Here is a 23,775-nt window from a genome sequence, read left to right as displayed (position 1 = left end):
GATGATTCTTGTTTATGGGCCAGGATTAAGGCTCAGCAAGGGAAAGGTACCTGCCTGGCTCACCCAGTTCCACCCAGCCAGGAAGTGACAGGATGAGGGCTTGGCCCCAGACTCGACACCGCAGGCCCCAGCTCCCAGCTGCTACCTGGATCCTTACACTTAGACGTTGGGTTCCTCCTGGAGCTGGACCTGGGGGCAGGCAGGGTGGAGGAGGGGAGCTGTGGTGCTCTTGGCAGGGCTGGGTCCTGCTAGGCTTAAAGCCAATGGGAGTGGCTGGGGCAGAGACTAGATTCTCGGATCCTCAGCTTCTTGGCAACCTGTGTGACTCAGTGGGCTGGCAATAGGGGCCGGCGGGCAGGCAGCCAGTGCAGGGGAGCCCTGTGGTGGGTGAATCAGCCAGTCGCTGAATTACTGTCCTGCCTGGGGTGGTGCCAAGTGCCAGCTGCCAAAATAAGCACAGCCTTTCTTTGCCTTTCTCTCCCCGCTCCGGGGGTGGCCCACCTTCCACATGCTGTGGCAGGTGCGTCCCGTGGCTCTGCTGCTCCTGGGAGTCCCTGGGTCTCCCCAGCCTGGAGCAGGGGAAAGGGCCTCCTCATTGGGGTGCGTAGCCTCCCAGAAGTCACTCTGAGGCTCTGCCTCCCCACCACACACAGGGGCCCTCCTGTGAACCAGTGGCCATTGAGATACTTGCACCCTGGCCTTAGAAGGGCACCGTGACTATAACATCACCTTTGAGTCTTTATGTAAAGCTGGGAGTTTGCAGGAAGGAGCGGCTGGGAGCGCAGTCTCAAGCCAGACAGGATTGGAAGCTCTGCTCTTCTGTGTGGCTTTGGATAAGTTTGTGCCATCTCTGAGCTTCTGTACTGAAACTCGCCTGTAAACCCTGCCTCACGTGTCATGATGATGAAATGATACCCACATCGGCATGGCAGTGAGTAGCAGAAATTGTCAGGGGGCTGTTGACTCAGGTGTAGGCACCAGGTTGGGGGCAGCAGTGATCAGCAGAAATGGAAGTCAGAGCCCCCAGCCTGGGCCTCCTGCAGGAGACAGACCACCCACCCCAGAGACAGGGACCCAGCAGCCTCGAGTCTGTGCTGCCAGGAACAAATCTGCTTGTAATCCTTAATCTGGAACAGAGTAGAGGAAAGCAAACAGCCTTGGGGGCTGGACTTACACCTGTCCTCGGCACTAACATGCTGTGTGACCTCAGGCAAGTTGTTCACCCTCTCTGGGCCTCAGTTTTCTCAGTTTCACAACAGAGATGATGACTGTGGCTTCATCCTTCTGGCAGATGCTGTCTGGAAAAGTGCTTTGTCCCCACCGAGGGGTGCTAAAGGCAGTGGCAGACTAGGCTCTAGAGGACGAAGGGGTGTCAGGAGTTGATCCTGCCTCCCAGACTTCTGAATGTGGGCAAGAATTGCCTCTGGGCTGCACAGTGAAAGGCATTAGTGGTGCCCTGGTCCTTGGGAGTCTCCTAGTCAGAGCCAAAGAGGGAGGGGATGCCAGGCATAAGTGCCCCTCCAGAGGCTCGATCCGTCTGGTGCACAGCCACAGCACCATCCCTACCTAGCGGAGCCAACCGGGCCTGAGTGTGTGTTGAGCCACTTGACAGGGCTTCAGGTTCCCGGAAGCCAGGAGGAGGGGAGCTGGAGTGTCACCCCAGCTGGACACTGAGTCCGGTCAGCAGGTCCCTGAGTCAAGTCGGCAGCAGGAAAGAGGAGCAAAAGCCAGGCCTCGGTCTCTGCTATCTGCTTCCTGGACAGGATGTGGTGCCGAGCAAACAGCTTTGTGAGGAGTCATCGCTCTGGCTCTGAGTCACAGCTCCCAGCGACAGCTGCACGGTGTTTGTAAACAATGGGCCTCTAACCCATCCAGGGCCTGCCCCCACCTAGCAAGGTGCCTGTGGGTTGGGTTTCGCTACCCTGGGCTTGTGCGTGTGGCCAGGTGTGTTATCGCAGGGCCACCTGGTGTGCTGGGCAGAACACTGTGGGACCGCTGGCAGGTCGTGTGTCCTGGGAGAAGCCTGGGGTCAGGGCTGTCGTGAGCTTCACTCATAGCTGGAAATGTTTATGTCGTGTATGGCTCTCACTGGGCCAGACTCTCAAGGCAGCCAGACTTGGGGTGGGGGCGCTGCAGGAGCAGCTCCCCTAACTGTCCTCACCCCCAGGCCCCAGTGCCTGGGCTCTCCTTGGCAGTCTTCGTTCCAGGCAGTGACAGTGATGTGGCGCATCACGTGGTAGGCTGGCCGGCAGGGAACAAAGACCCTGCTCTCCCCTAGGCCGGTGGCAGAGGCAGGGCCAGGGACCACGTGGGTGGGAGGAGGGGTACATGGTCTTGCTGCTTCCTTTCTGCTGGCACCACCTCCTGGGGGCTCCCGCGTTTCTGCATTTCTGAGTGGCAGCTGGTGCAGCTCCTCCTACAGCCTGCTGTGCTCAGTCCCTCGATGGCCTTCCCAGCAAGCTCAGTGCCCACTCCCCCGGGTAGCCCTGCCCAGCCTGCCTCCGAAAGGAGTAGCCCCAGGATTGGGCCTGATGCCAGGCTGACCTGTGCTGGAGGTGGGGGTGGGGAGACATGGGAGTAATGGGCTTGGGAAGCTAGGCTGGGGTAGACTATTCGAGAATAGCACAGGAAGCTTGCGTGTGAGATGCGACGCCCTGCACAGGGCCTGGTACCCCGGAGCTGCTTGTCCAAGCGAAGGCATCAGCTCACAAATACACCTAGCAGGGTAGCCTGCTTCCCTGCCACTTCCCTGCCAGTTCCCCACCAGGAAAGTTGACTGCTTCCTTCCAGGGCCTCTTGAAGGCCCCCCACCCCCACCCCGCCGCCCAACCAAACACGCGCACACTGTAGGAAACACGTCACCCGCTGAGCCCTTCTGCAGGGCTGGCCTGAGAGGTCACATTTTGCATACCAGGAAATCAAGGCTCAGGGAAGGCCCTCCCTGCCCCCAATTCCATGTGGTGAGCTCCCTGTTAAACCTGGATTGGCGGCCGAACCACACCCCCAATGCCCACAGTCACAAGGCCAGGCAGTTGGCAACCCCTGGCCGAGGTCAGGGACAGCCTCGATCCCTGCTCAGATACCAGCCCCTGCCGCCTGCCTCACTCAGATCCTGCCTGTCTGCACAGGGCTTCTCTCCCTTTAAGAGTGTGGACCCAGACAGCGCCCTCTTCGCTGGTCCCCTCTCCCAGGGCCAGGCCTGCCTTGCAGCACCCGTCTGCCCAGATAGTGCCCTCTTCGCTGGTCCCCTCTCCCAGGACCAGGTCTGCCTTGCAGTGCCCGTCTGCCCAGACAGTGCCCTCTTCGCTGGTCCCCTCTCCCAGGGCCAGGCCTGCCCTGCAGTGCCCGTCTGCCCAGACAGTGCCCTCTTCGCTGGTCCCCTATCCCAGGGCCAGGTCTGCCTTGTAGTTCCTGTCTGCCCAGACAGTGCCCTCTTCGCTGGTCCCCTATCCCAGGGCCAGGTCTGCCCTGCAGTGCCCGTCTGCCCAGACAGTACCCTCTTCGCTGGTCCCCTATCCCAGGGCCAGGTCTGCCCTGCAGTGCCCATCTGCCCAGACAGTGCCCTCTTCGCTGGTCCCCTATCCCAGGGCCAGGTCTGCCTTGCAGTGCCCGTCTGCCCAGACAGTGCCCTCTTTTCTGGTCCCCTCTCCCGGGGCCAGGCCTGCCCTGCAGTACCCGGCTGCGTGTGCTTCGGCATCAGCAAACATTCCCGAGCTGTCTGCTGGAATCCAGTTACAAGCCGCACTTTGAGCACCGGGCAGACCCCCGACTGCCATCTGGACCTTGCTCACGGGGATGGAATTAGGCTACGGCACTCCTGGCACAGGGGCAGCATCCACCAACATTTATCAAATGTCTGTTATGTGCCTGGCACCGGGGCTGGCATGTGACCCTGTGGCCGGTACTACTCAAGCGGCCGTGGGAGGTCATCTCTGCACATCTGCCAGGCACAACCATGAGCCAAGCCCGTGCCGAGTTCTTGTGGAATCCTCCAGTGCCTTTGTTCCCGTTTTACAGAGGAGCAAACTGAGGCCCAGAGATGCTAAATCACTGGCCTAGCGTTCCAGAGTCCCTGGGGGTCAGAATTTCAGTCCTGGGCTGACCGGTTCATAGCCTGGTCGGCTCTGCTGTTTCTCAAAGGTCAAGGTTGAGTGTCACTGTGTACAAGTGACCAGAGATGATGCCTGACTGTCCCAGGGGACAGGGCCTTGGAGCCTGGTAGAGGAAGAAGTGTGCCAGATGGAAAAGGATGGGGAACGGGATGGCTGGGGCAGAGATGGTGTTGCTGCATTAAGGCAGGGGTCGGAGAAGGCCGCTCTGAGTGGGGGCTGAGTCCTGAGACCAAGGGGGAAGAGTGCGGTTCCCAGCAGAGGGTGCTGGTGGCTGGAGTTGTAGGAGGGGCTGTGGGCAGATGAGGACTTGGGATTCTCTTCTGGGTGGGACAGAACTGGTGGATTTTAGTGGAGGTGACTTGCTCTGGCTGGAGGGTGAGTACAGGGAGGCAGGAAGGTGGCTGCTCCAGGACCCCCCTGAAACCCTCCAGCTCCATTTCAATGATGCCCCCAAGCCCAGCCTGGCCCTCACCCCCAGATGCCCAACCACATCCCCTGAGAGTCCTCACCCTGGAGTTGCAGAGCTCCCAGGCCCTGAACTGCCTGCTCAGCTGGGTCCCCCCTGAGGCCCACAAAGCCACCGGAAGAGGATGTGAGATGCTCAGAGGAGCGGGGCAGGGAGCAAGGTGCTGCTGGGGCAGAGTCTGGGTGGGACGCTGGGCCCCAGGGCCTGATGTGCCTGTGGGGACGATCCGGAGCCCGTGCCCTCACCCCCTCCTCCCTGCCTCTGCTGTCCTGCTCCCTGCCCTGTGCCCTTCTCTTGCAGCCAGGGACTGGGCATCTACCGGGCCAGGGTCCCAGGAAGGTAAGGAAGTAGCTGAGACTCTTGGCCTCTGACTTCGCCCTGGCGTCTCCGGGCTTTGGGTTTGGGGCTCTGAGTGTGATGGAGGGAGCGCCTGCAGGCTTTGCAGAGCAGCTGGACAGACACAGGTCTTGGGTTTTCCTGTGAGATCTTGGGCAAGTCCCTGCTCTCTCTGAGCCTCAGTCTTTCCACTTGTCAGATGGGTGTGCTGGATGCATCCGATGGCTTCCAATGTCTGGTTTGCAGCAAAATGAGAAAAACGGGGACGGGGACAAGGCAGTAAGTTGTTGTGTGTTGCTGTGTTGCTGTTGAATTGTTGTTGTTGTTTGCAACTCCAGTAGTCACGCTAGTGAGTTATTCTTAAAGCCAGATGTACTCGTTTCGTGCCTGCCCTTCCTTCCGATGGCAGCGTTACCTCTGGTATCTTTTCTGAAATGGTGGGAGTGGTGGTGTTGATATTATTATTTTTTACCACACTACTTAATGAAACACAGTTGGCAACCCAGGTTGGCACCCCCCCACCCCACCACCGCACCCAGTTTAAAATGAAATCTTGTGACCAGGCGCGGTGGCTCACACCTGTAGTCCCAGCACTTTGGGAGACTGAGGCAGACAGATCACCAGAGGTCAAGAGTTCAAGACCAGCCTAGCCAACATGGTGAAACCCCATCTCTAGTAAAAATACAAAACAATTAGCTGAGCCTGGTGGCAGGTTCCTATAATCCCAGATACTCGGGAGGCTGAGGCGGGAGAATCACTTGAACCGGGAGGCGGAGGTTATAATGAGCCGAGATCGAGCCACTGCACTCCAGCCTGGGACAGAGCAAGACTCTGTCTAAAAAGAAAAAAAAAAAAATGGAAATCTCGTACCTGGGTGCCAGGCATGGAGGAGCTCAGGTCTGGGGGCAGGGAAGCCTTCCAGAACAAATGAGTGGGGGTCTCCTGCCTGCCTCCCACTGCCTCTGGCTAGACTCACATCCACCTGGTAGCTCTGCTGACCGAGCCCTGTTTTGGTCTAGTTGCTTGTATCTGTCACTTTTCTGGCTCTGTGTGGTGATTTTCAGGCCCTCGACACAGGGAATGGGAGTGGGGGCTTGGAGAATTAAGGGAGAAAGCTGTGCCGGCTTGGGACAGGCTCTCTACTCGTCCTCAGTTGGCCCATGGCCTGGTACAAGTGGGAATTCCTGGCCCTGCCTGTCAGAGGAGCAGGTATGACAGCCACGTGGGTGACACCAGGTCTAGGCACTCGGGTGCTTCACTAGGGCACGCAGGCGACAGGCACACTGGCAGAAGGCCTCGTGAAGGGCCCACTCCCCGCCTGGCGCTCGCCCTGCCATGGCCCGGGAAGCAGGCCAGGTTTGTGCCAGGCCTGCCGTGCCCAGGGGGAGGAAGGGCTCCGTGTTCTTTGCCTGTGTCTCTGTGGTGACCGCCAGGCGGAGGGCCGTGGCCCGCCGTGCCGCTCTCCAAAGCCCGACACCTTGGCTGGCACCTCTGCCAGCACCAGCCACCACGGAGGTGAGTTTCCAGGGCAACTGGTGCCTCTGCCAGGGAGAGGCTGGGTGGGTCATCGCCGGGGCTTCAGGCGCGGGAGTTGGTTGCCTAGGACTCCCCTCTTCCCCGTCAGAACTGGCTGGAGGAGTTTGTCTGGAACTTCAGGGAAGTCTTCATCTCCCATCTCGGGTATGAGAGAGAAGACTGGGGGTCCGTTCTGCTGCTGGTGCCTGTGCGCGCCCACTGTGGCCTCACCAGCTGTCCCCCACCCGGAGGGTCGGTCCAGGGTGGCTGTGGGCTGTCACGGCAGCCCCGTCCGGAGGGTGCTTCTTGGATTACCAGGGACTTTTGTGCACTGCCTCCTCGTCTGCTCTCTTGAGAAGCCTGAGAGCCTGGTGCTATGACGGTTACTGTCCCCATTTATTGATGGAGAAACAGGCCCCAGGAGGTAAAACTAAGGCTAGGAAGACACAGAGCAGGTGCTAGAACCAGAACTTGTGCTCCAGGTCTCAAAAGAGTTCCCCAAACCCACAGGAAAGAATGGCCCCTTGGGGCTGGCTCATCCCAGGGCCCCCTGTGCTGTGACATTTCCAGCTGGCACTTTGTGGAGAGTTTCCAAGGAGTCCAGGGGCCAGGCTGGCAGCTGACCACCCTCCAGGAGGGGAGATAATGGATGCTAGGGCCCCTCAGGGTGTGATATGCCCCACCCATCACAGTTGTGGGATAGATGTCACTGCCTCCTAGATCAGGGCCGCCAGGCTTGGGGACAGGTACTAGGCTGAGACTGGGGGACCCGCTGGGCCTTTGGTCCCTTCCTCAGCCAGGTGTGCCCAGCACCCCCGCAGCCCCGCTGCCACTCTCTCCCCTCACCTCTGTCTGCCTGCAGCCTCCCTCTCCCGCTGTCATCCTCGGGCTCACTTTTGGGTCTTGGGCTCAGTTTCCATCTGTGTGTCCCCCTCAGCCTCTTCCTCTCTCCTCTGCTGTCCCCCACTTCAGGCTGTCACATGTTGAATTGGTGGCCCCGCGTGGATGTCAGGCACCAAGCCCTGCGGGAGCGGAGGACAGTTACTGGAGCCCCCCGCCACGGTTTGCAGCCCATGGATGCTTTCATCACGTTTGCTCCTCTGCGTGCCTCCCCGTCAATATCGCGGGGCTGTACCCATTTCCAGGGGATGACAGCGGGGCCCCCTGGCGAGCCCCAGGCTGGTCCAGAGCCCTCTGCATCCCCGTCCAGGCCCGTTCCCACCGCTCCCAGAGTCGGCACAGCTTGTTCCTGTTGTGCTGGGACAGCAGCGCCCTGTGAGGGCATAGGGTTGGGATGGTGATGATGCCACACCTGCCACCCGGCGTGGCCTCCTAGAGATTTCAGCACCTCGGTGCTTCACGTCTCACCTCCTGACCAGCTCTGACTTCAGCCTCCAGCCCGTGGGGACCCCTGCATTCTGGAGGCAGGCGGAGGAGGCAGAAGCCACCAGAGGCTGCCAGGAACCCAGTGGCAGGGGAGGTGGGGCTGAGCTAGGCTCGCCTGCTGTGCTGGGAGTTCCCATGCGTGGCCCAGCTGCGTCACCTCCTGCCAAGGTGTGTGCTCACCCGCCCACAGAGGGCCACCCCAGGACCTAGGCAGGCTAGGAATGGTGACGTCAGTGTCGGGAAATGACCAAGGAGCGTGTCCAGGCCTCACCCTTTTCATGTCCTCCCCAGGCTCTAAATATAGATCACAAGAGACAGAAAGGGGTGACCTCCACCTGCCCAGCAGGAGGTGACAGGTTTTCCAACAAGGCCTGACCTCAGTCTGAGTACCTGGCTGTCATTCCTCCCAGCCTTGGCCAAGCCCAGGTTGGAAAAGGTGATGGCCAGAGGTCATTGTCACCCATACACTGCCTTGTCCCCAGTTCCTGCTCTGAACTGCTGTGTGCCTGGCAGTCCCCAGGACTGCACCCTAGAGCCAAGCCCCATTCCCTGGGGTCCTGCGTAAAAGCAGGCCTGGGTCCTGACTTGAAGGTCCAGAGGGGCAGCTTTTATGATCCACCTCTCATGTACCGGCCAAGGATGTGCCGGCCAAGGAGCGGGTGGAAGGAGGGAGGCACCAGCCAGGCAGCAGGTGCAGTGTGAAGACGAAGCTGCAGCAGTTCTGCTGAGAGGGACCCTGGAGGTGGGAGCTGGGGCTACATCGAGCCAGTGGTCTTCTGCCTGAGGGCAGCGGGGGGCTTTGAGGGACCAAGACCCCACTGGCTGTGATGTCTGGGGAAGCAAAGATGATATAGGAGCACGGAGAAGAGGACACAGGGACCTGCTGACACGCCTTTCCCTGAACCGAGACAGCTGCTTAGGGGCTGGGGAGCGATGTCAGATGCCCAGCAAGTCTCTCCTCGCCTGTCTGCCCGCTGTCTCCCTCTCCTGCTGACCCTCTCTGTGGTCCCCTGGGCTCACTTTTTGGTCTTGGGCTCAGTTTCCATCTGTGTATCCCCCTCTGCCTCTTCCTCCTCTGCTTCCCTCCACTTTGGGCTGTCACACGGTGAATTGGTGGCCCCTCCAGGGTGGCAGTGACTCCCTGGGGCATCAGGCACTGAGCACTGCAGGAGTGGGACAGTTGTCAGAGCGATCCCTGGCTGAGGGCTGCAGGGTTGGGGTGGGGGTGGGGATGGAGCACATGCCCGGCTCCAGGGGGCAGCCACAGCCAGCTTCCGGCCAGCCTCGGTGGCCCTCGGGAACACAGCCCCGGTGTGGTCAGGTCAGCCAGAGTTACAGGAGAAGTGGGAAATGTGGGTTTTTATATGAAGTCACCTGACCTTCTACTGTTGGCTTACATTTTGAAAACACTTCGTAAGCCAAACAAAACACACGTGTGGGCGGGATCTGGCTGCCAGCTGTCAGTTCACAGCCTGCCTTTGCAAGTTCCTCTGCAAGCAGCGTCCCGACTTCCGAAAGGTCTGTGCAGCCCTGTTCTCCGGGGGCTTGTGGGGGTAACCCCCAAGGAAAGGCAGGTGCACGTCCCAGGGGGAGGTTGGGAACCTGAGAAGGCTAGGTGGGGGGTGGGGGGTGGGGAGCGTGAGCTGGGGCAGGATGGGGGAAGGGACTGACGCCGGTTCCTAAGAACCCCCCATTTCTGGGGGGTGCTTTGTGCTCTCGAGAGTCCTTAGTTCCTCCCAGCAGATGCTCCAACAGCCAAGCACAGGGTGTCATTGGCCTCGAGCGTCAAACCCACCCAAGTTCCCTGGGACTGCCCCCAGCCGCCTCTGACCGCCCCATCTGGGCATCAGGACTCGGTTTCCAGCTGCCCACTGCCTTGGTCCCCAGAGCAGCCTGTTTTGTTGTAAAGATGCCATGAGTGACCTCTGCACACACAGAGAGTAACACGGGAAATGGTGAGCCTGGCCAGGTGTTGCTGCCTGGGGTCAGAAGTTTGTAGCCCTCTCTGGAGGACTGCTGGGAACCTCAGAGGCATCAGAGGGTGAGTCTCAAGCTGTGTTCTTTTTCTTCCTTTTTTTTTTTTTTGAGATGGAGTTTTGCTCTGTTGCCCAGGCTGGAGTGCAATGGCACAGTCTTGGCTCACTGTAACCTCTGCCTCCTGGGTTCAAGCGATTCTCCTGCCTCAGCCTCCTGAGTAGCTGGGATTACAGGCATGCGCCACCACACCTGGCTAGTTTTTGTATTTTTAGTAGAGACGGGGTTTCACCATGTTAGCCAGGCTGGTCTCGAACACCTGACCTCGTGATCCACCCGCCTCAGCCTCCCAGAGTGCTGGGATTACAGGCATCAGCCACTGTGCCCGGCCCAGTTGTTTTTTTAAAAACAGTTGTCTTGCTGACATCATGATCCAAAATGCACACATTGCATTTCATAGATGTCTCTCATCCTTCTTTTAATCTATAGTTTCCCCTTTCTTTTTCCTCTGAAATGTATTTGTTGAAGAAACTGTGTTGTTTGTCCTGTAGAGGTTCCCACAGCCTGGATTTGTGGATTGCACCCTTCCGGTGTGTTGAACATGTTCCTCTGTCCCCTGTAATCCTGCAAATGGTAGTTACATGCAGAGGCCGCTTTGATTTGGGTTTGGGTTTTAGGAGAACATTGTGAGTGATGCTGTGTTCTTCCACTGATGACCCATGCTGTCCCAGGATGGCCTTGCCCTTGGCTGGGGTGTCCCCACAGCTTGCAGTAGGCACAGGAGGCCTCAGGAGAGGGCCTTGCATGCAGGTGGCATCCAGTGAATGCCAACCTCAGTTGCTAACCATGTGGGGCAGAGTGTCAGGTCCACCCGATCTGGGGGCTTTGGGCACCACATCCTGTGCAGGGAGCTTTACCTATGCTTTAATTAGGGGTGTGTGTGTCTCTGTGTGTGTATCTGTGTGTATGTCTCCATATCTGTGTGTGTCTATATGTGTCTATCTCAAGCTTGTTTTTTCCCTTTTTGTGGAGAATGATGTCTTGCTATGTTGCCCAGGCTGGTCTCCAATTTCTAGGCTCAAGAAATCCTGCCTCTGCCTCCCTAAGCTCTGGGTTACAGGCATGAACCACCATACTCAGCCTCGGAGTATGTATGTCTCTGCATGTGTCTCTATCTCTCTGTGTGTGTGTGTGTGTGTCTCTGTGTGTGTCTGTGTCTGTGTGTCTGTGTGTGCATCTCTATGTGTCTTTGTGTGTCTGTCTCTGTGTGTGTGTGTGTGTCTCATGTGCAGCCAGAGCAGTGATCAGGCTTCCCAGGGGTTGGAAGGGGAGTCCCAAAGGTGGGTGAACAAGGCAAGAAGAGGAACTTTGTAAAAAGAGACACCGGCCAGAGGGACTGGCTAAGTAATGCCCTCTCCCGCCTTAGCGCCTGTAGATGATATAGTCAGATGGAAGGGAGCTAGGCCAGCCCCGTTGGGTGGTTTAGTGTGATCAATTCTTTACTCTTCACCTCTCCAGGGTCCTTGGGGTCACCCCTTGGCCCAAACCTTCAAGGCCACCCCTCACCCCAAGCACCCAGGACCATCAAGGCCAGAATAGTGATGACTCCTCTGTGTCCTCGTGAGTCATTTGTCCTGGGCTGTAAAACAGGCAGGCGCTTCTTGTTCCTGGGCCCATCACTCGGAGAAGGAGAGAAAGAGAGCAGAGGATATAAAGTCAGTGGCAGGCAGCTTCTGGACTTTCAGTTCCTGGAGGCACTGGGAGCTCGGCCTCAGGAGAAAGGAATGGGAGGAGGAGCTTAGGGCCAGAGTGCAGTGTCCAGGTCACCTCTTTGTGGCCCTGTGGGGACCTCCTGCCTCTAAATGTGCCTCACCCACATCACCCTCCCTCGCCGAAGGGCTTGGAAGCTTTCTAAACAGCCTCTAGGGATCTCCATCTCAAACCAAATCTACCCATCTTGCTTCTTAAAAAAACAAAAACAAAAAACAGGCTGGTTGCAGTGCTCACGCCTGTAATCCCAGCACTTTGGGAGGCGGGGGGATCACTTGAGGCCAGAAGTTCAAGACCAGGCTGGCCAACGTGGCGAAACCCTGTCTCTACTAAAAATACAAAACTAGCCAGGGATGGTGGCGGGTGCCTGTAATCCCAGCTACTTGGGAGGCTGAGGCAGGACAGTCGCTTGAACCCGGGAGGCAGAGGCTTCAGTGAGCCGAGGTCAAACTACTGTGCTCCAGCCTGGGCAACAGAGTGAGACTCTGTCTCAAAAACAAAAACAGCATTTATCACATGCACCTGATTATTACAATGCTGATTTTAGAAATTAGAGATTCAGATAAGTAAAATGAAAACAAGTATAGCTTCCACTCAGCTGTAACTTACCACCATGATTTTTGTGAAGCAGGCCCATCTAGTTGTGTGCATGTGGGGGTCTGGTTCTGAAAGGATGATCTGCTGCTGCCTGGCTGCCTCACTCCAGTCACAGTGGAAGCATTTTCCATGGGTGTCTGAGGCTTGGCACTTGGGAAGGGGGCAAGATGTGCTTGTGGAATGTGCTGTCTGGTCCCGCCCTCCCTATTTACAGATGGAGAAACTGAGGCCCGATGGTATGGACCAGGCCTGGAAAGGTTGGCATGGCCAGGGCTGCTGGCAGCGATTGCTGGCCCCCATGAGAACTGAGGGCTGAGGCTGGGGCGGGCCCAGCAGTGGGTGAGGCATGAGGAAGGGTCCCATTCATTCATCCATTCTCCTGGCTCTGCTCTTAAGCCCCGGGCTCTGGTTTCCTTCCTCACTGGTTTCCAGAAAACAGTAGTTGAGGCTCTCCCTGTCCTTGTTTCCCCTTCACCCCAGCAGCCTCACTTCCACCCTGAGACCAGGAATATCCAAGCGACAAGCAGCCCCAGCTGACAGGCCCAGCAGCCAGGTGCTCTGCCCAGCTTTGTCATTCTTGACCACTCCCTCCTTTTCAGATGCCTCTCAGCCCCAACCTTGGTGCCTCTGCTCTCCCCCACCTCCCTGGCTGCTGCTCCTCTGCCTCCTCTCAGCCTGGCCCTCCTCTGAGGGTATCTGTAAGGCTGAAAGGGCATAGTGTGGGGCTTAGCCCCCAGAATAGTAGGGCCCCACTCTCTGACCCTTTCCCCCACTGCACACACAGCCCCACACTCAGGATTTCCAATTGCACTGACGTGGTCACTGAGCACATGGTCACTGAGCACATGATCAGCCTCTCCAAAATCTGCATAAGCCAGTAGCCAGGTGCAGGCACCGCCAAGTGCTTTATGTCAATTACGTAATGACATCCTCTCAGCAACTTTTTGAGGAAGTCATTTTCACTACCCAGATTTTCCAGATGAAGAAACTGAGTGAGGCTGAGAGGGGTTAAGCAACCTGTGGAAGGCCACAGAGCTGGGGAGATGCTTCGCTGAAGCTGACTCCAGGACGGCTTCCCCACACATCATCGGCACATGCACACTGCAGCCCTACACAACACACGCACTGCAGCAGTGTGACACGCACATGGTGCCTAGCCCGGGTACCCACGGCCCCACGACACGTGACTACGGCCCTCCGGGAGACCCAGCCCACGCGCGTCCCTCGGCCTCTCCGGCCCCGCCCTCTTTGCTCAGACCCCGCCCTTCCACGCTCCCGGCCCCGCCCCGGGCCTGACCTCGGCGGGGACGGGGCCGCGGGCGCGCGCACGCACGCACACACTCGCGTCCCCCGGCCTCTCCGGCCCCGCTCCCTGGCCCCGCCCTCTTCACCCTCCGGCCCCGCCCCCAGCCTGACATCAGCAGGGGCCGGGCCGCGGGCTCAGAGCCGAGGCTAAGCAGAGCCGCGCGGGCCGCGCCGCCGCCCCCGCCGCGCGCCGGGCCGGCCCCGCGCCCGCGCCGCCCCGGGTCTCGCGGCCCGGCTCCCGCGGCCCGGCTCCCGCCGCGGGCCTTCCATGGTGCAGCGCATGTGGGCCGACGCGGCCGGGCCTGCCGGCGGCTCCGAGCCCCTGTTTCCGGGCTCCCGGCGGAGCCGCAGCGTGTGGGACGCCGTGCGCCTGGAGGTGGGCGTCCCCGACAGCTGCCCGGTGGTGCTGCACAGCTTCACGCAGCTGGACCCCGACCTGCCGCGCCCGGAGGTGGGTGAGCTGGGGGTGGCTCGGCGGGGGGCGCGTCGGAGCCTCCCCACCCGCGGCAGGGCTGGGCGGGCCGGGCGATCCCAGCGGGCCGCCTCCCTCCTCTCTCCATAGGTGGGGGTCGGGGCCTTCTGCAGAAATCAGCCAGCAGGGTGAGCAGGGGGCTGTCGCCGCCGCGCCCGTTCCAACAGTAGGGGCCACTGCTAGGGTTTTGCCCCCCTCAGTACTGTCCCAGGGCCTGTCACCGAGCCCCCGCAGCCCAGGTGGACCTTTTCCTGCAGCACTGCCACTGTTTACATCCGTGGCCTGTGCCTTATTTCACTCAGTCGCCAGCCCAGGGCCTGCACCGCACCGTTGGGCTTTACTATGCAGGTGTCGATCCTTGGTCGGGGAGGCAAAATCCTAGAATCCTCAGAGGTAACTGGGACCATGTCGGCCTTCCAGACAGAGCCTACTTGGGGCAGAAGTGGATCTGGTGACCAGGGACATCGGGGCTTCTCAGAGGCGGGGGTCCAGGATGGGGCGGAGCAGCACGCCTCCAACATGTGGGACCAGATGTCCTCGTGGTGACGGGAGGAGGGTGCTTAATTGGAAAGAGTGCTAGCACCCTGAATCTGTAAGGTTTGGGGAGGATTTGAGAAGGGAGTGGTGTACCTGTGATGGATGGAGGGGCTGGTGACTGGGTGAGGGCTGGGGTTTGTTTCTTGTGTGCCCTGGGCAGGGGGCCATGGGTCTCTGGGTGGTGCCATCTGCCTCCCACCTGACTGCTCCTGACTGCACAGCAGAGGTAGTGGAACCCAGAGCCTCCGCTCACCCTGCTCTGCCCGGGCACAGGGCCTGCACAGAGGCCAGCCCTGGGTTGGGGGCTCAGGGCCCATGAGAGCTCTGGCTAGGCTGCATCCTTAACAGTGACAGTTCCGAGCCCCGTGCTGCGTCGTGTCCGCCTGGTGCATCTCCAGTCCCTTTGTGGCTTTAGACTGTGGCGCGTTGTGATTGCTGGCGATTGTTAGCCTGAGTCTCATGCCTGTTGGTGTCCCGGTACCTAGACAGGGCCTGGATGAGACATGTTTCTCCGTCCAGTGTTGGAGAGAGCTCTTGGTGGGGAAACACCCCATGCCTGAGAGACCTTTTCCTCCTGAGCTTGGCAGATGGCCGGACCAGACGTGTTCCCCCAACCCTCATCTATCCGGGGCTCTGTTCCTCATTGGCGGCTGGAGAGGGACCCCTGGGAGGGTGGGGGTGGGAGGCTGAGGGCTGACACCAGCCCAGCGCTCATCTGGCTTTCATTATGTCTGGGAGCAGCTCGGGCTTTGTGTGCTGGGAGGGTCCGGCCAAGCACTCACAGGGGCCGAGCAGGTTCTCCCTCTGTCCATCTTGGTCCCTGAGGAACCAGGGAGAGGCAGAGCTGAGCCCCACCCCTGCCTGGGGGTCTTGCCTTCCCTCTCTCTGGCCTTGGAGCTCCTTGCCCAGCCTCAGCACTGAGGTCCAGCCCATGGCTGCTATTTAGAAATCAAAGGGGAAGCTTCTGGCTGGGTCAGGGAAACCAGGATCCTGGCAGGAGAGGAGGCCACTGCCGGAAACCGAACACAATGACCATTTACCAAAGGCCCAAGGGAGGGGGCGGGGAAGTCCCTGTCCCTCTTGCCAACACCCCCCCAATCCTGGGGCTGGTTTCCTGGTGGCTATGTGGCCTGCCAGAGCTGACTCTGCACACTTGGTCCCTGTCCTCTGGAAACCACCAGACAGTTTCTGCTTCCCCTGCACCCCCGTTTCCCTACCTAGTCTCCACCCGGTGCTTCCCTCTGGGCTGCCAGATGTCCTCACATCTGCGCTTCTGCTTATCTTCTCGATTCTAAGCCAAGCCACCACTGACCCCGCTTGGCCTGCACAGTTCTTGCTCTGGGGGTTACCTGACCTCTTGCTCTGGACAGGCTGTGGCTTCAGGCAGGCCAGAGGTGCCGGTTGCGGGCCACCGCCTCATTTCCTCCGGTTTAGACCATCCTACAGAGTAGGTGCCAACACTACCTTCTAGGAAGCTAGGGGGTCAGAGAAGGGAAGTCTCTGACCTAAACACCCATGCAGCCAACCAGGACTGCAGCCAACCAGGACTGCAGCCAGGATTTGAGCATGGGCTGTGTTATCTGTGGCACCTACTATGTGCAGGCACCGTCAGGAATCGGAGAAGGCCAGGGCAGTACTCGCTGTCAAGGGCCAGGCAGCCCAGAAGCCCCGAGGTCAGGTGAGCGGTAGGGAAGCTTATGGTTCAGAGGAAGGCAAAGGTGCTTTGGGCCACAGGACGCCGGGGAGAGCTGCCAGGAGGAAGCAGGCCCAGAGCTGGACCCTGAAGCTTTAAAATAATAGCTAATAGGAGCCGGCATGTTTTGGGAAGGTCCTAGACTAAGTAATTTGCATCACCTCCTTTTGGGGTTAAGATTGTTAAGAGCCCACTTGACAGATGAAACCACTGAGGCAACAGAGGTTAGATTGCACAGAGTGACCAAGCGTCAGTGGCAGGGGCAGGATTCTGACCCAAAGACGTTTCTCCGCCCAGTGTTGGGGAGAGCTCTTGGTGGGGGAACACCCCATGCCTGAGAGACCCTTTCCTCCTGAGCTTGGCAGATGGCCGGACCAGACATGTTCCCCCAACCCTCATCTACCCGGGGCTCTGTTTTTCATTGTCGGCTGGGGAAGAACCCCGGGAGGGTGGGGGTAGGAGGCTGAGGGCAGTTGTAGGTGGGTAGGAGTGAAGGCAGCTTCTCTGTATTCACAGGGAGCACCTCCCTTCGGCCTCCCACGCCCTCCCACTCTCTGATCTCTTGACCACACTGTGTGCAGGTCTTTGGTTTAATCCCCAGGGCTCAAGAGTACTTTGGACACTGAAGACCCCGAGGCAAGGGGCCTGTCCCCATGTGGGCATGTGTGCCTGTGTGCAGACTGTGGTCTTCCAGGAGAGCTTCCCAGGTGACTTCAAAGGGGCAGCGCCCAAGACCTTCAGGTTCCGCTCTTGCTCTGCTCTTAGGGAGGGTCCCCCAGGAGAAGGAGGGGAGCAGGCCGGCCGGTCCTGGGTCTTTGTTCCTTCTCCAGGTGGGGGCTGCTCAGGCATGCTGGCCTGTTTCCCAGGAGGCTCAGGAATGGCCCCAGGAGATGTTATGCTGCTCGCCGGCAGGGCTGGGGTCTGATTCTTAACCTGGAAATTGGACAATTCCAGGCCCGGTCTGCGTTGCCAGTGAGAGAAGACTGGGGAGATTTATCGCTGGCCCTGTGCGGGCAGGCTCTGAAGGAGCCAGTGGGGTGGTTTCAGGAAGCTGCGCCCAGGCAGTCGACGACTAGTTCCCAAGGGCTGCTGGCCAGCCGCCCAGATGGCTCCCATGGCGTGGTACCGCCATGCTGTGGCCACCCTGTGCCAGGGTTGGACTTCCAGCCTTGCAGGCCCAGAATCGCCGTGTTCCCAGATACGCAGCATCAGCAGGGCGATGCTCCACATTTGATTCTCAAGGGGCAGACGCTGAAGCCTGCAGCCTCGCCCAGGACAAGCGGAGCTTTGAGCAGACCCAATTCGCCCAGTTCCGAACGCCTTGGCTGCCCACAGGCCAGGGAGGAAGTGGGATGACAGCCCAGTGGTTTCTTGGCAAGCAGAGCGGGCACCTGCATTGTGGCGTCTTCTGCCATAGGGAGCTTGCATGCTTTGACAGCCTCCCCTGCAGTCATTCCTGGGGGCTTTTCTCCATGTCAACCGAGGGGTAGGGAGCCTGGGCTCTGGATGGAAGAGAGCTGTGCTGGGATGCCAACTCAGCCCCTAGCAGCTGTTGACGTGTTCCTGTTCTGAGCCTCAGCTTCCTCATCTGTAAAGTAGACGCAATGCCAGCTCCTCCTCGTAGGGTTCTGGTGAGGACCGAGTGAGACAGGAGGCCTGAGGAGCAGCCTGCATAGTGCTTGGCATAGTGGACAGGTGGCAGCTGCCACAATGAAGTTTTCTGATGAGGTACCAGGGGAGTGGCCTGAGCCTTCCAAGTGCCCTGGGCTCCTGAGGCATGTCACCTGGCACCTTCAGCATGGTGCTTCCCTGGCCTGGCATCTTGCAGGCCTTTTGCCCAGGGCACGTCCACAAACCTCTCGGAGATGCAGGTGCTGGAGAGCTGGCCCTGCCACCGTCCCCACCAAACTTGCTGTGTTACCTGAGGAAGTCCTTCCTGTCTCTGGCCCCTCCTTCACATCTGTGCCACAAGCAACTGTACTCTGCTCCAAGCCCGGGACCGTGGCAGAGGCAGCGCCAGGCCTGGGTGGGTCCCAACGGGCCAGGGTTCAAATCCCTGTCCTGGCTCCCACTTCCTGGCTCCTGACCTGGGCGAGTTCTTGCTAGGCTGCTTCCTTATCCATCAGGCAGGGCATTAGGAGGATTAAACGTGATTGGTCTGCAAAGGGGCTTACACCCAGGAGGTCCCTGCACGTGCTGGGTGCTGTGGCTGTTTAAAGTTGGGACTGGACGTTTAGCTGGCCCTGCCCTGCACCCCCTTGGGACCAGCCCACCTTCCTCCTTAGCTGCCACCAGCCACGCCCCTCCCGGGCCTGGCCCTGTGTTTACCTGTTAGGGGCCGGGCGTGGACAGGGACCTCAGACGCACAAGTCTTGCGGCTGACCTGGAGGGCCGGGTCTCCCCTCTCCTGCTTGAGGCACGATTTTCCCATCAGTGAGTAGCAAGGCGCAGGCTGGCAGGGAGGGTTTCTGGAGAGATGGGCCGACCTTTGAGGGGCTCAGCACAGGGCTGATTCCCAGCCTCCACTTTCTGAGCCAGGGAGCTCCCTGGTGGCTAGGCACCTCGTGTCAGCCCCATCCGAGGCCACCTCTGTGGGCTGCAGTGCCCAGGACCAGGAGTGTGGCCCACCCACACCCAGGGCTGGCCTCCTGTCATCCTGGGGCCTTGTCCGTGCCTGAGGATCAGGGTTGGGTCTGCCCACCCGGAGCTGGAGGGCAGGCTGGAGGGCAGGCCCAAGGGCAGGCGGGTCATGGACATGCGGCCATTGCATTCTGCCTCCCTTAGTTTGACTCGTGGTCTGAGAGGAACCAGGACATGGACTTGAGAAGTCCTAGGCTGTCACCTCAGCCTGCACACGCCCCACTTGCTCCGCTCTCCGGGCCTTGGTCCCACTTCTGTAGGACGGAGAAGGTGCACAGCAGCGCGAGTGCTGCGCTGCCCCGGGAGCCTGGACTCTGCAGAGAGCGAGCCTTGTGATGCGGTTCACGTTTGGCTTCTGTATTGGAGTGAAAAGCTCAAGTCGGAATGCTGCTCCCGCCCACCGGGTTTCAGGGTGACTCGGCCTCTCTTTACAGTGCCCGTGGGCCAGGTCCCCGAGCCTCAGGCAGGTCTCAGATGAGTTCCCCTCAGGTTTCTACCACCCAGCGTCCGTCGCCAGTCTGGGGGCAGTGGTGTCAGTCGCCAAGCTGCATGCGTTGTCTCTTGACCCCCACTGTCGCCTGTGAGAGCTGTTGCTGTCCTCCCCAGCTCACACACCGAGGCCAAGAGCCGAGGGGCTGGGCAGAGCTGGGAGCTGGACCCTTGAGAGACGGTGAACCGCGGTGTGGCGGGCCAGAACTGTAGGGGGCTGGCAAGCACCCCGGGTGACCTCTGCTGACTGGACCTGAGCAGCAGCTCGGAGAGGCGTGGGAGTTCCCCCAGGACCATCTCGCGCACAGGGCCAGGGCAGGCCGGGGCGGAGCAGCGCTTCGTGCAGGGCTGCTGGGCTCCTCACTCTTCTTCAGCCCTCAGCCAGGTCTCCTTGGGAGGGGCCCTCGAGTTCCTGGAGCCATCCCTGGGAGGAGGGGGTAGGGGGCACTAGTCATGATTTCCGAGGAAAGGTGTCCGAGTCCACAGCGGCACCAGAGGGCGGATGCTGGGAGGAGGTGCCATCGGCCTCGGTGGGGAGATGGCAGGGGTGTGGCAGGCCCTGTGGGACCCCTCAAGACCCTCGCTGTTCTACCCAGAGGGAGTCTGGACTGGGTCTGTGGCTTCCTCCATCAGCCAGGGACACGGCATCCTGCTGGCCTGTCACTCTGAGAAGGCTGATCAGGTGACACACTCACTAGACACCACCCAGGCCCTGTTTCCCCTCCTTATCTTCAGGGCTCTGGGCTGTGCCCCTGGGGACACTGGGGTGTGGGAGCCCCTGCTCACCAGGGACCCCGTGCCACCATGCCACCCTCACTGCACTGACCCAAATGTTAGAAGGCCAGGCCGTGTGTTCACAGGCACAGCTGCCAACTGGGTCCCAGAGCCCAGGGACATCAGCATGCCTGCTGGGGGTGGGACCGGCGGCGGGAGTGTCCTGAGGACACCGCCAGGCACGTGGCATTCTCTTCTCCTCCCAGCAGTCAGCTCAGAGCGGCTGCCCCGGCGCCTGCCCTCTGGGGAAGGCGTTTTCTCTGCATCAGCTGTTTACTAGGCCGGTCCTACTCCTCCTCGGAACTCCCAGCCAGAGCACCCTGTGGGCAACGGCACTGCCCACATGGGCTGTCTGCTCTGCTAACAGAGTGACCCAGGGTGGCCTGTGGGTGCTGGGGCCCTGCCTTTCCTGCTGCAGAGGGTCCCAGGACAGAGGCCAAGGCTGTCGGCTGCTTGCTTTCTATGTCCTGTGAGGGGGTCAGAGCAAGGGATAGAGGCCCCACTCTGCTGCTTTGTGTGCAGACCCCAGGAGAGCTTGCTCTGGGGCCTGCACCTCCGCCATCTTAGCAGGCAGGTTAAATGGTGCCTGTACTCCACATAGCTGTATGGTCTGGTTCCATTCCTGGTGCTGCTGTGACAGGACAGAGAGGAGAGGCCGGCTCCATGCAGGCTAGAGCGTCTCCCCGACTGTGACAGGGTGGCAGCTCCCTCACCCCAAGCATGCGTGCTCTCAGCATTGGGCCTGCATCCCTCCCCACCACCCGCCTGGCAGAAGAGGGCCCCGGGGTAGGGGAGGATGCAGGGATGTCACATGACACCAAGCAGGGCTGGGCCAGCTGCCATCTAGACCAGCTCAGGAATGGCCGAGGCCACCTGGCTTCAGCCCCTCCTGGGGGTTGGCCTGGCCGGGGACACCTCTGTCCAGCAGGCACTGATGGTGCTCTGCCAGGACCTGGGTGCTGTGCCAGGCTCCCCAAGGGTTAACGTCCAATCCCGTGGTGGGCTTGTCCTGCACGAGACCTCAGAGCCTCCGCCAGTGACTCAGGATACTGTCTGCCTCCCAGCTGGTCCAGATGTGGCTAAAATCCCCGAGAGAGACCAACCCTCCCAGTTGAGCCAGCAGCCTTCACAGGAGGCAGTCTGGGACCCGAGGCAGCCAGGGTGGTCGGGTGCCCTGGTCACTGTAACCTCTAATGCTTTTCTCCTCCGAGGGATGATTTTCTAGGCAGGGGAGAGATGTGCGAGTCAGGAAAAGGAGGGGTGAGCACGTCTGTTTTCCCGTCAGTGGAAGGGCCGGACCTCCCCTGGCATGGGCTCTTTGTGGGTGTGAATGTGCCTGTGGGTTCCCCGCTAAATTCCAAGAAATAGGCTGGCCCTCTGTCCAGAGGCATTGGCAGTGGCAGTCAGGAGCCCAGCATGACACCTGCAGCCTTCCTGTTGGTATGAAGCCCAGAGTGGGAGGGTGACCTCGGGTCAGAGGAAGTGCACTTCCAGGATGGCTCCTGGGCCTCCGAGGGTGGGCAGGAGGCAGACAGCCAGGGTCCCATCCACAGCATGCTAGACAGTCTGCCTGGCTCCTGCCGGGGCTGAGGGAAGGGCCCAAGTCAGCACTGTCTCTCAGCTCCACACCCACCCGGGTTGGGGCACTGACTGTGGGTTAATGACCGTGGGCCAGGCCAGTACCTCCCAGCTCCTTCCTAAACTCTCCCAGGTCGGTGTCCTTACCCCCCACCCCGGCTTCTCTTCCTCTGCAAGCTCATCCCGTCCCTGGACAGAGCAGATAGCACAGGGGGCTGTCAGGTCGGGGGTCATTGCGGCTAAGTGACCGAGGCCAGCCTGCCAGGTCGGGGGAGTCTTTGTCTCCCAGGATGAGGGCCTTTCCCGACTGCCCAGGGCCAGATGCCCCCTCCTGTTCCAGCCCAGGCCCGTGGTTTGGGGCTCTGTGGAACCCCAGCATTTGCCTGGATACCGCCCCCTCACGTGACGACAGTTGGAGAACTGGGAACTCCCATTGCCCAAGCAGGCATGAGGGCATGAATGAGCAGAGGGGAAGGAAGTGGCTGGGCTGTGGCTGTCGGGGGTGCCCCACAGCGGCCCGGACCTGTGCTGCTGACACACCAGGGCTGGGCCCGGAGGAGCTGCCCACTGCTGTGGGTTCAGCCGGGGCCCCCCAGGCTGGGCAGAGGAGGGGTGAGTGTGAGGACGGCCATGGGCCTCGGGCCCTGGGGACGTGGGGGGACCTTCTCTTGGGGCACAGCCGCCTGGATCAGTCAGCTGTGTCAGAGCCCTGGGATCCCCGCCTCACCACTTACCCGTAGTAGCATGACCTTGGAAACAGTTGCTTCTCTCCCAGCCTCCACTTACCCATCTGTGAAATGACTGAACAACAGTCCCCACCATAGAAGGGGATGGCTTGAGAGCAGGCCAGTCTTGAGCAGGAGCCGGAGCCAGTTACTAGGGGATTGGAAGCCTGGTGGACCCATCATGTTCATGTCCCAGGCCGTGGCTAGCTAGGTCGGGGAAGTGGCCTGCCATGACAATGGCCTTCTGCACCCATTGTTAAGCCCAGGCCCTCGAGCCGTGATCTCCTGTCACCCTGGGCTGTGGGTCTGTGCTCTATCTGGGGAACAGGCTGCAGAGGGCCATCCTCCCCTGCACAGTGGCTGGGCAGGCCCCTGATGTCACCGCGCCCGGCTGCCGGGCACTGTCTTCACAGAGCTCCACACAGGAGATCGGCGAGGAGCTGATCAACGGAGTCATCTACTCCATCTCCCTGCGCAAGGTGCAGCTGCACCACGGAGCCAACAAGGGCCAGCGCTGGCTCGGGGTGAGTGCGCTCCAGGTCTCCACCATGAGACCTCCCAGGGCTTTGCCTCATGAGGGCCCCACAGTTCTGATTCTAAAGGAAACAGCCCTCATTCTCTTCTGGACTCCCACTGCCCAGCCCAGGCTTGGTCAGGTTTTCCGCAGAAAGTTTTCCCTTTTTTTGTTTGTTTTTCTTTTTTTGAGACAGAGTTTCACTCCTGTAACCCAGGCTGGAGTGCAATGGCACATTCTAGGCTCACTGCAACCTCTGCCTCCCGGGTTCAAGTGATTGTCCTGCCTCAGCCTCCCAAGTAGCTGGGATTGTAGGCATGCGCCACCACGTCCGGCTAATTACTGTATTTTTAGTAGAGATGGGGTTTCACCATGTTGGCCAGGATGGTCTCGATCTCTTGACCTCAGGTGATCCACCCACATTGCCCTCCCAACGTTCTGGGATTATAGGCGTGAGCCATGAGCCCAGCCAAGTTTTCCCATTTGATCTCCCTTCCCCGGGTGTGCAGCCATCAGCCTCACCACCCTCCATGCCTTCTCCCAGACTTGCACACCATCTGGAGTAGTGGGACTCTCTTCACCAAGAGCAGCACTTCAGGCTGTTTGGTGTCTGCAAATCGCCCTTTCCCAGAACACATTCTTGGGCTTCCTCCAGGTTGACAGCCAGGGCCTGACTCAGCTGCATAATATTCCAGAAGGGAGGCTGGAGCCACTGTAGCAGTTCAGCTTCTTGCGGCTGTGGGACCACTGTGATTCCTCTGAGGCCACTTCAACAGTGCCACAGGATCCGGGCACGGTGGCTCACGCCTGTAATCCCAGCATTCTGAGAGGCCAAGGCAGGAGGATCACCTAAGGTTGGGAGTTTGAAACCAGCCTGGCCAACATGGTGAAA

General features: G+C 59.9%; 1 protein-coding gene across 8 annotated transcripts in view; it reads left to right on the top strand.

The window, feature by feature from the left end:
- The window catches only part of RALGDS (ral guanine nucleotide dissociation stimulator), a 49,979-nt gene that overhangs the window by 13,462 nt on the left and 12,742 nt on the right, over window positions 1-23,775 (top strand). For 2 of the 8 annotated variants that reach the window (XM_021674108.2, XM_012457899.3), the window contains exons 1-3: window positions 4,367-4,917; window positions 5,114-5,193; window positions 22,783-22,893. In XM_021674108.2, the coding sequence (XP_021529783.2) occupies window positions 4,554-4,917; window positions 5,114-5,193; window positions 22,783-22,893 (555 nt within the window). In that variant the 5' untranslated portion in view covers window positions 4,367-4,553. Of the gene's footprint in view, window positions 1-4,366; window positions 4,918-5,113; window positions 5,194-13,729; window positions 13,913-22,782; window positions 22,894-23,775 lie in introns of those variants that run through there. The other 6 variants (XM_012457905.3, XM_012457904.2, XM_012457902.3 and 3 more) reach the window with 5 other exon arrangements.

This window comes from Aotus nancymaae, unplaced genomic scaffold (genome assembly GCF_030222135.1).
Source record: "Aotus nancymaae isolate 86718 unplaced genomic scaffold, 86718_ANA_hifiasm-v0.15.2.pri h1tg000158l, whole genome shotgun sequence".
Classification (NCBI taxonomy): domain Eukaryota; kingdom Metazoa; phylum Chordata; class Mammalia; order Primates; family Aotidae; genus Aotus; species Aotus nancymaae.
The sequence above is the reverse complement of the archived record's forward strand: the minus strand, read 5'-3'. Positions and strand labels throughout refer to the sequence as shown.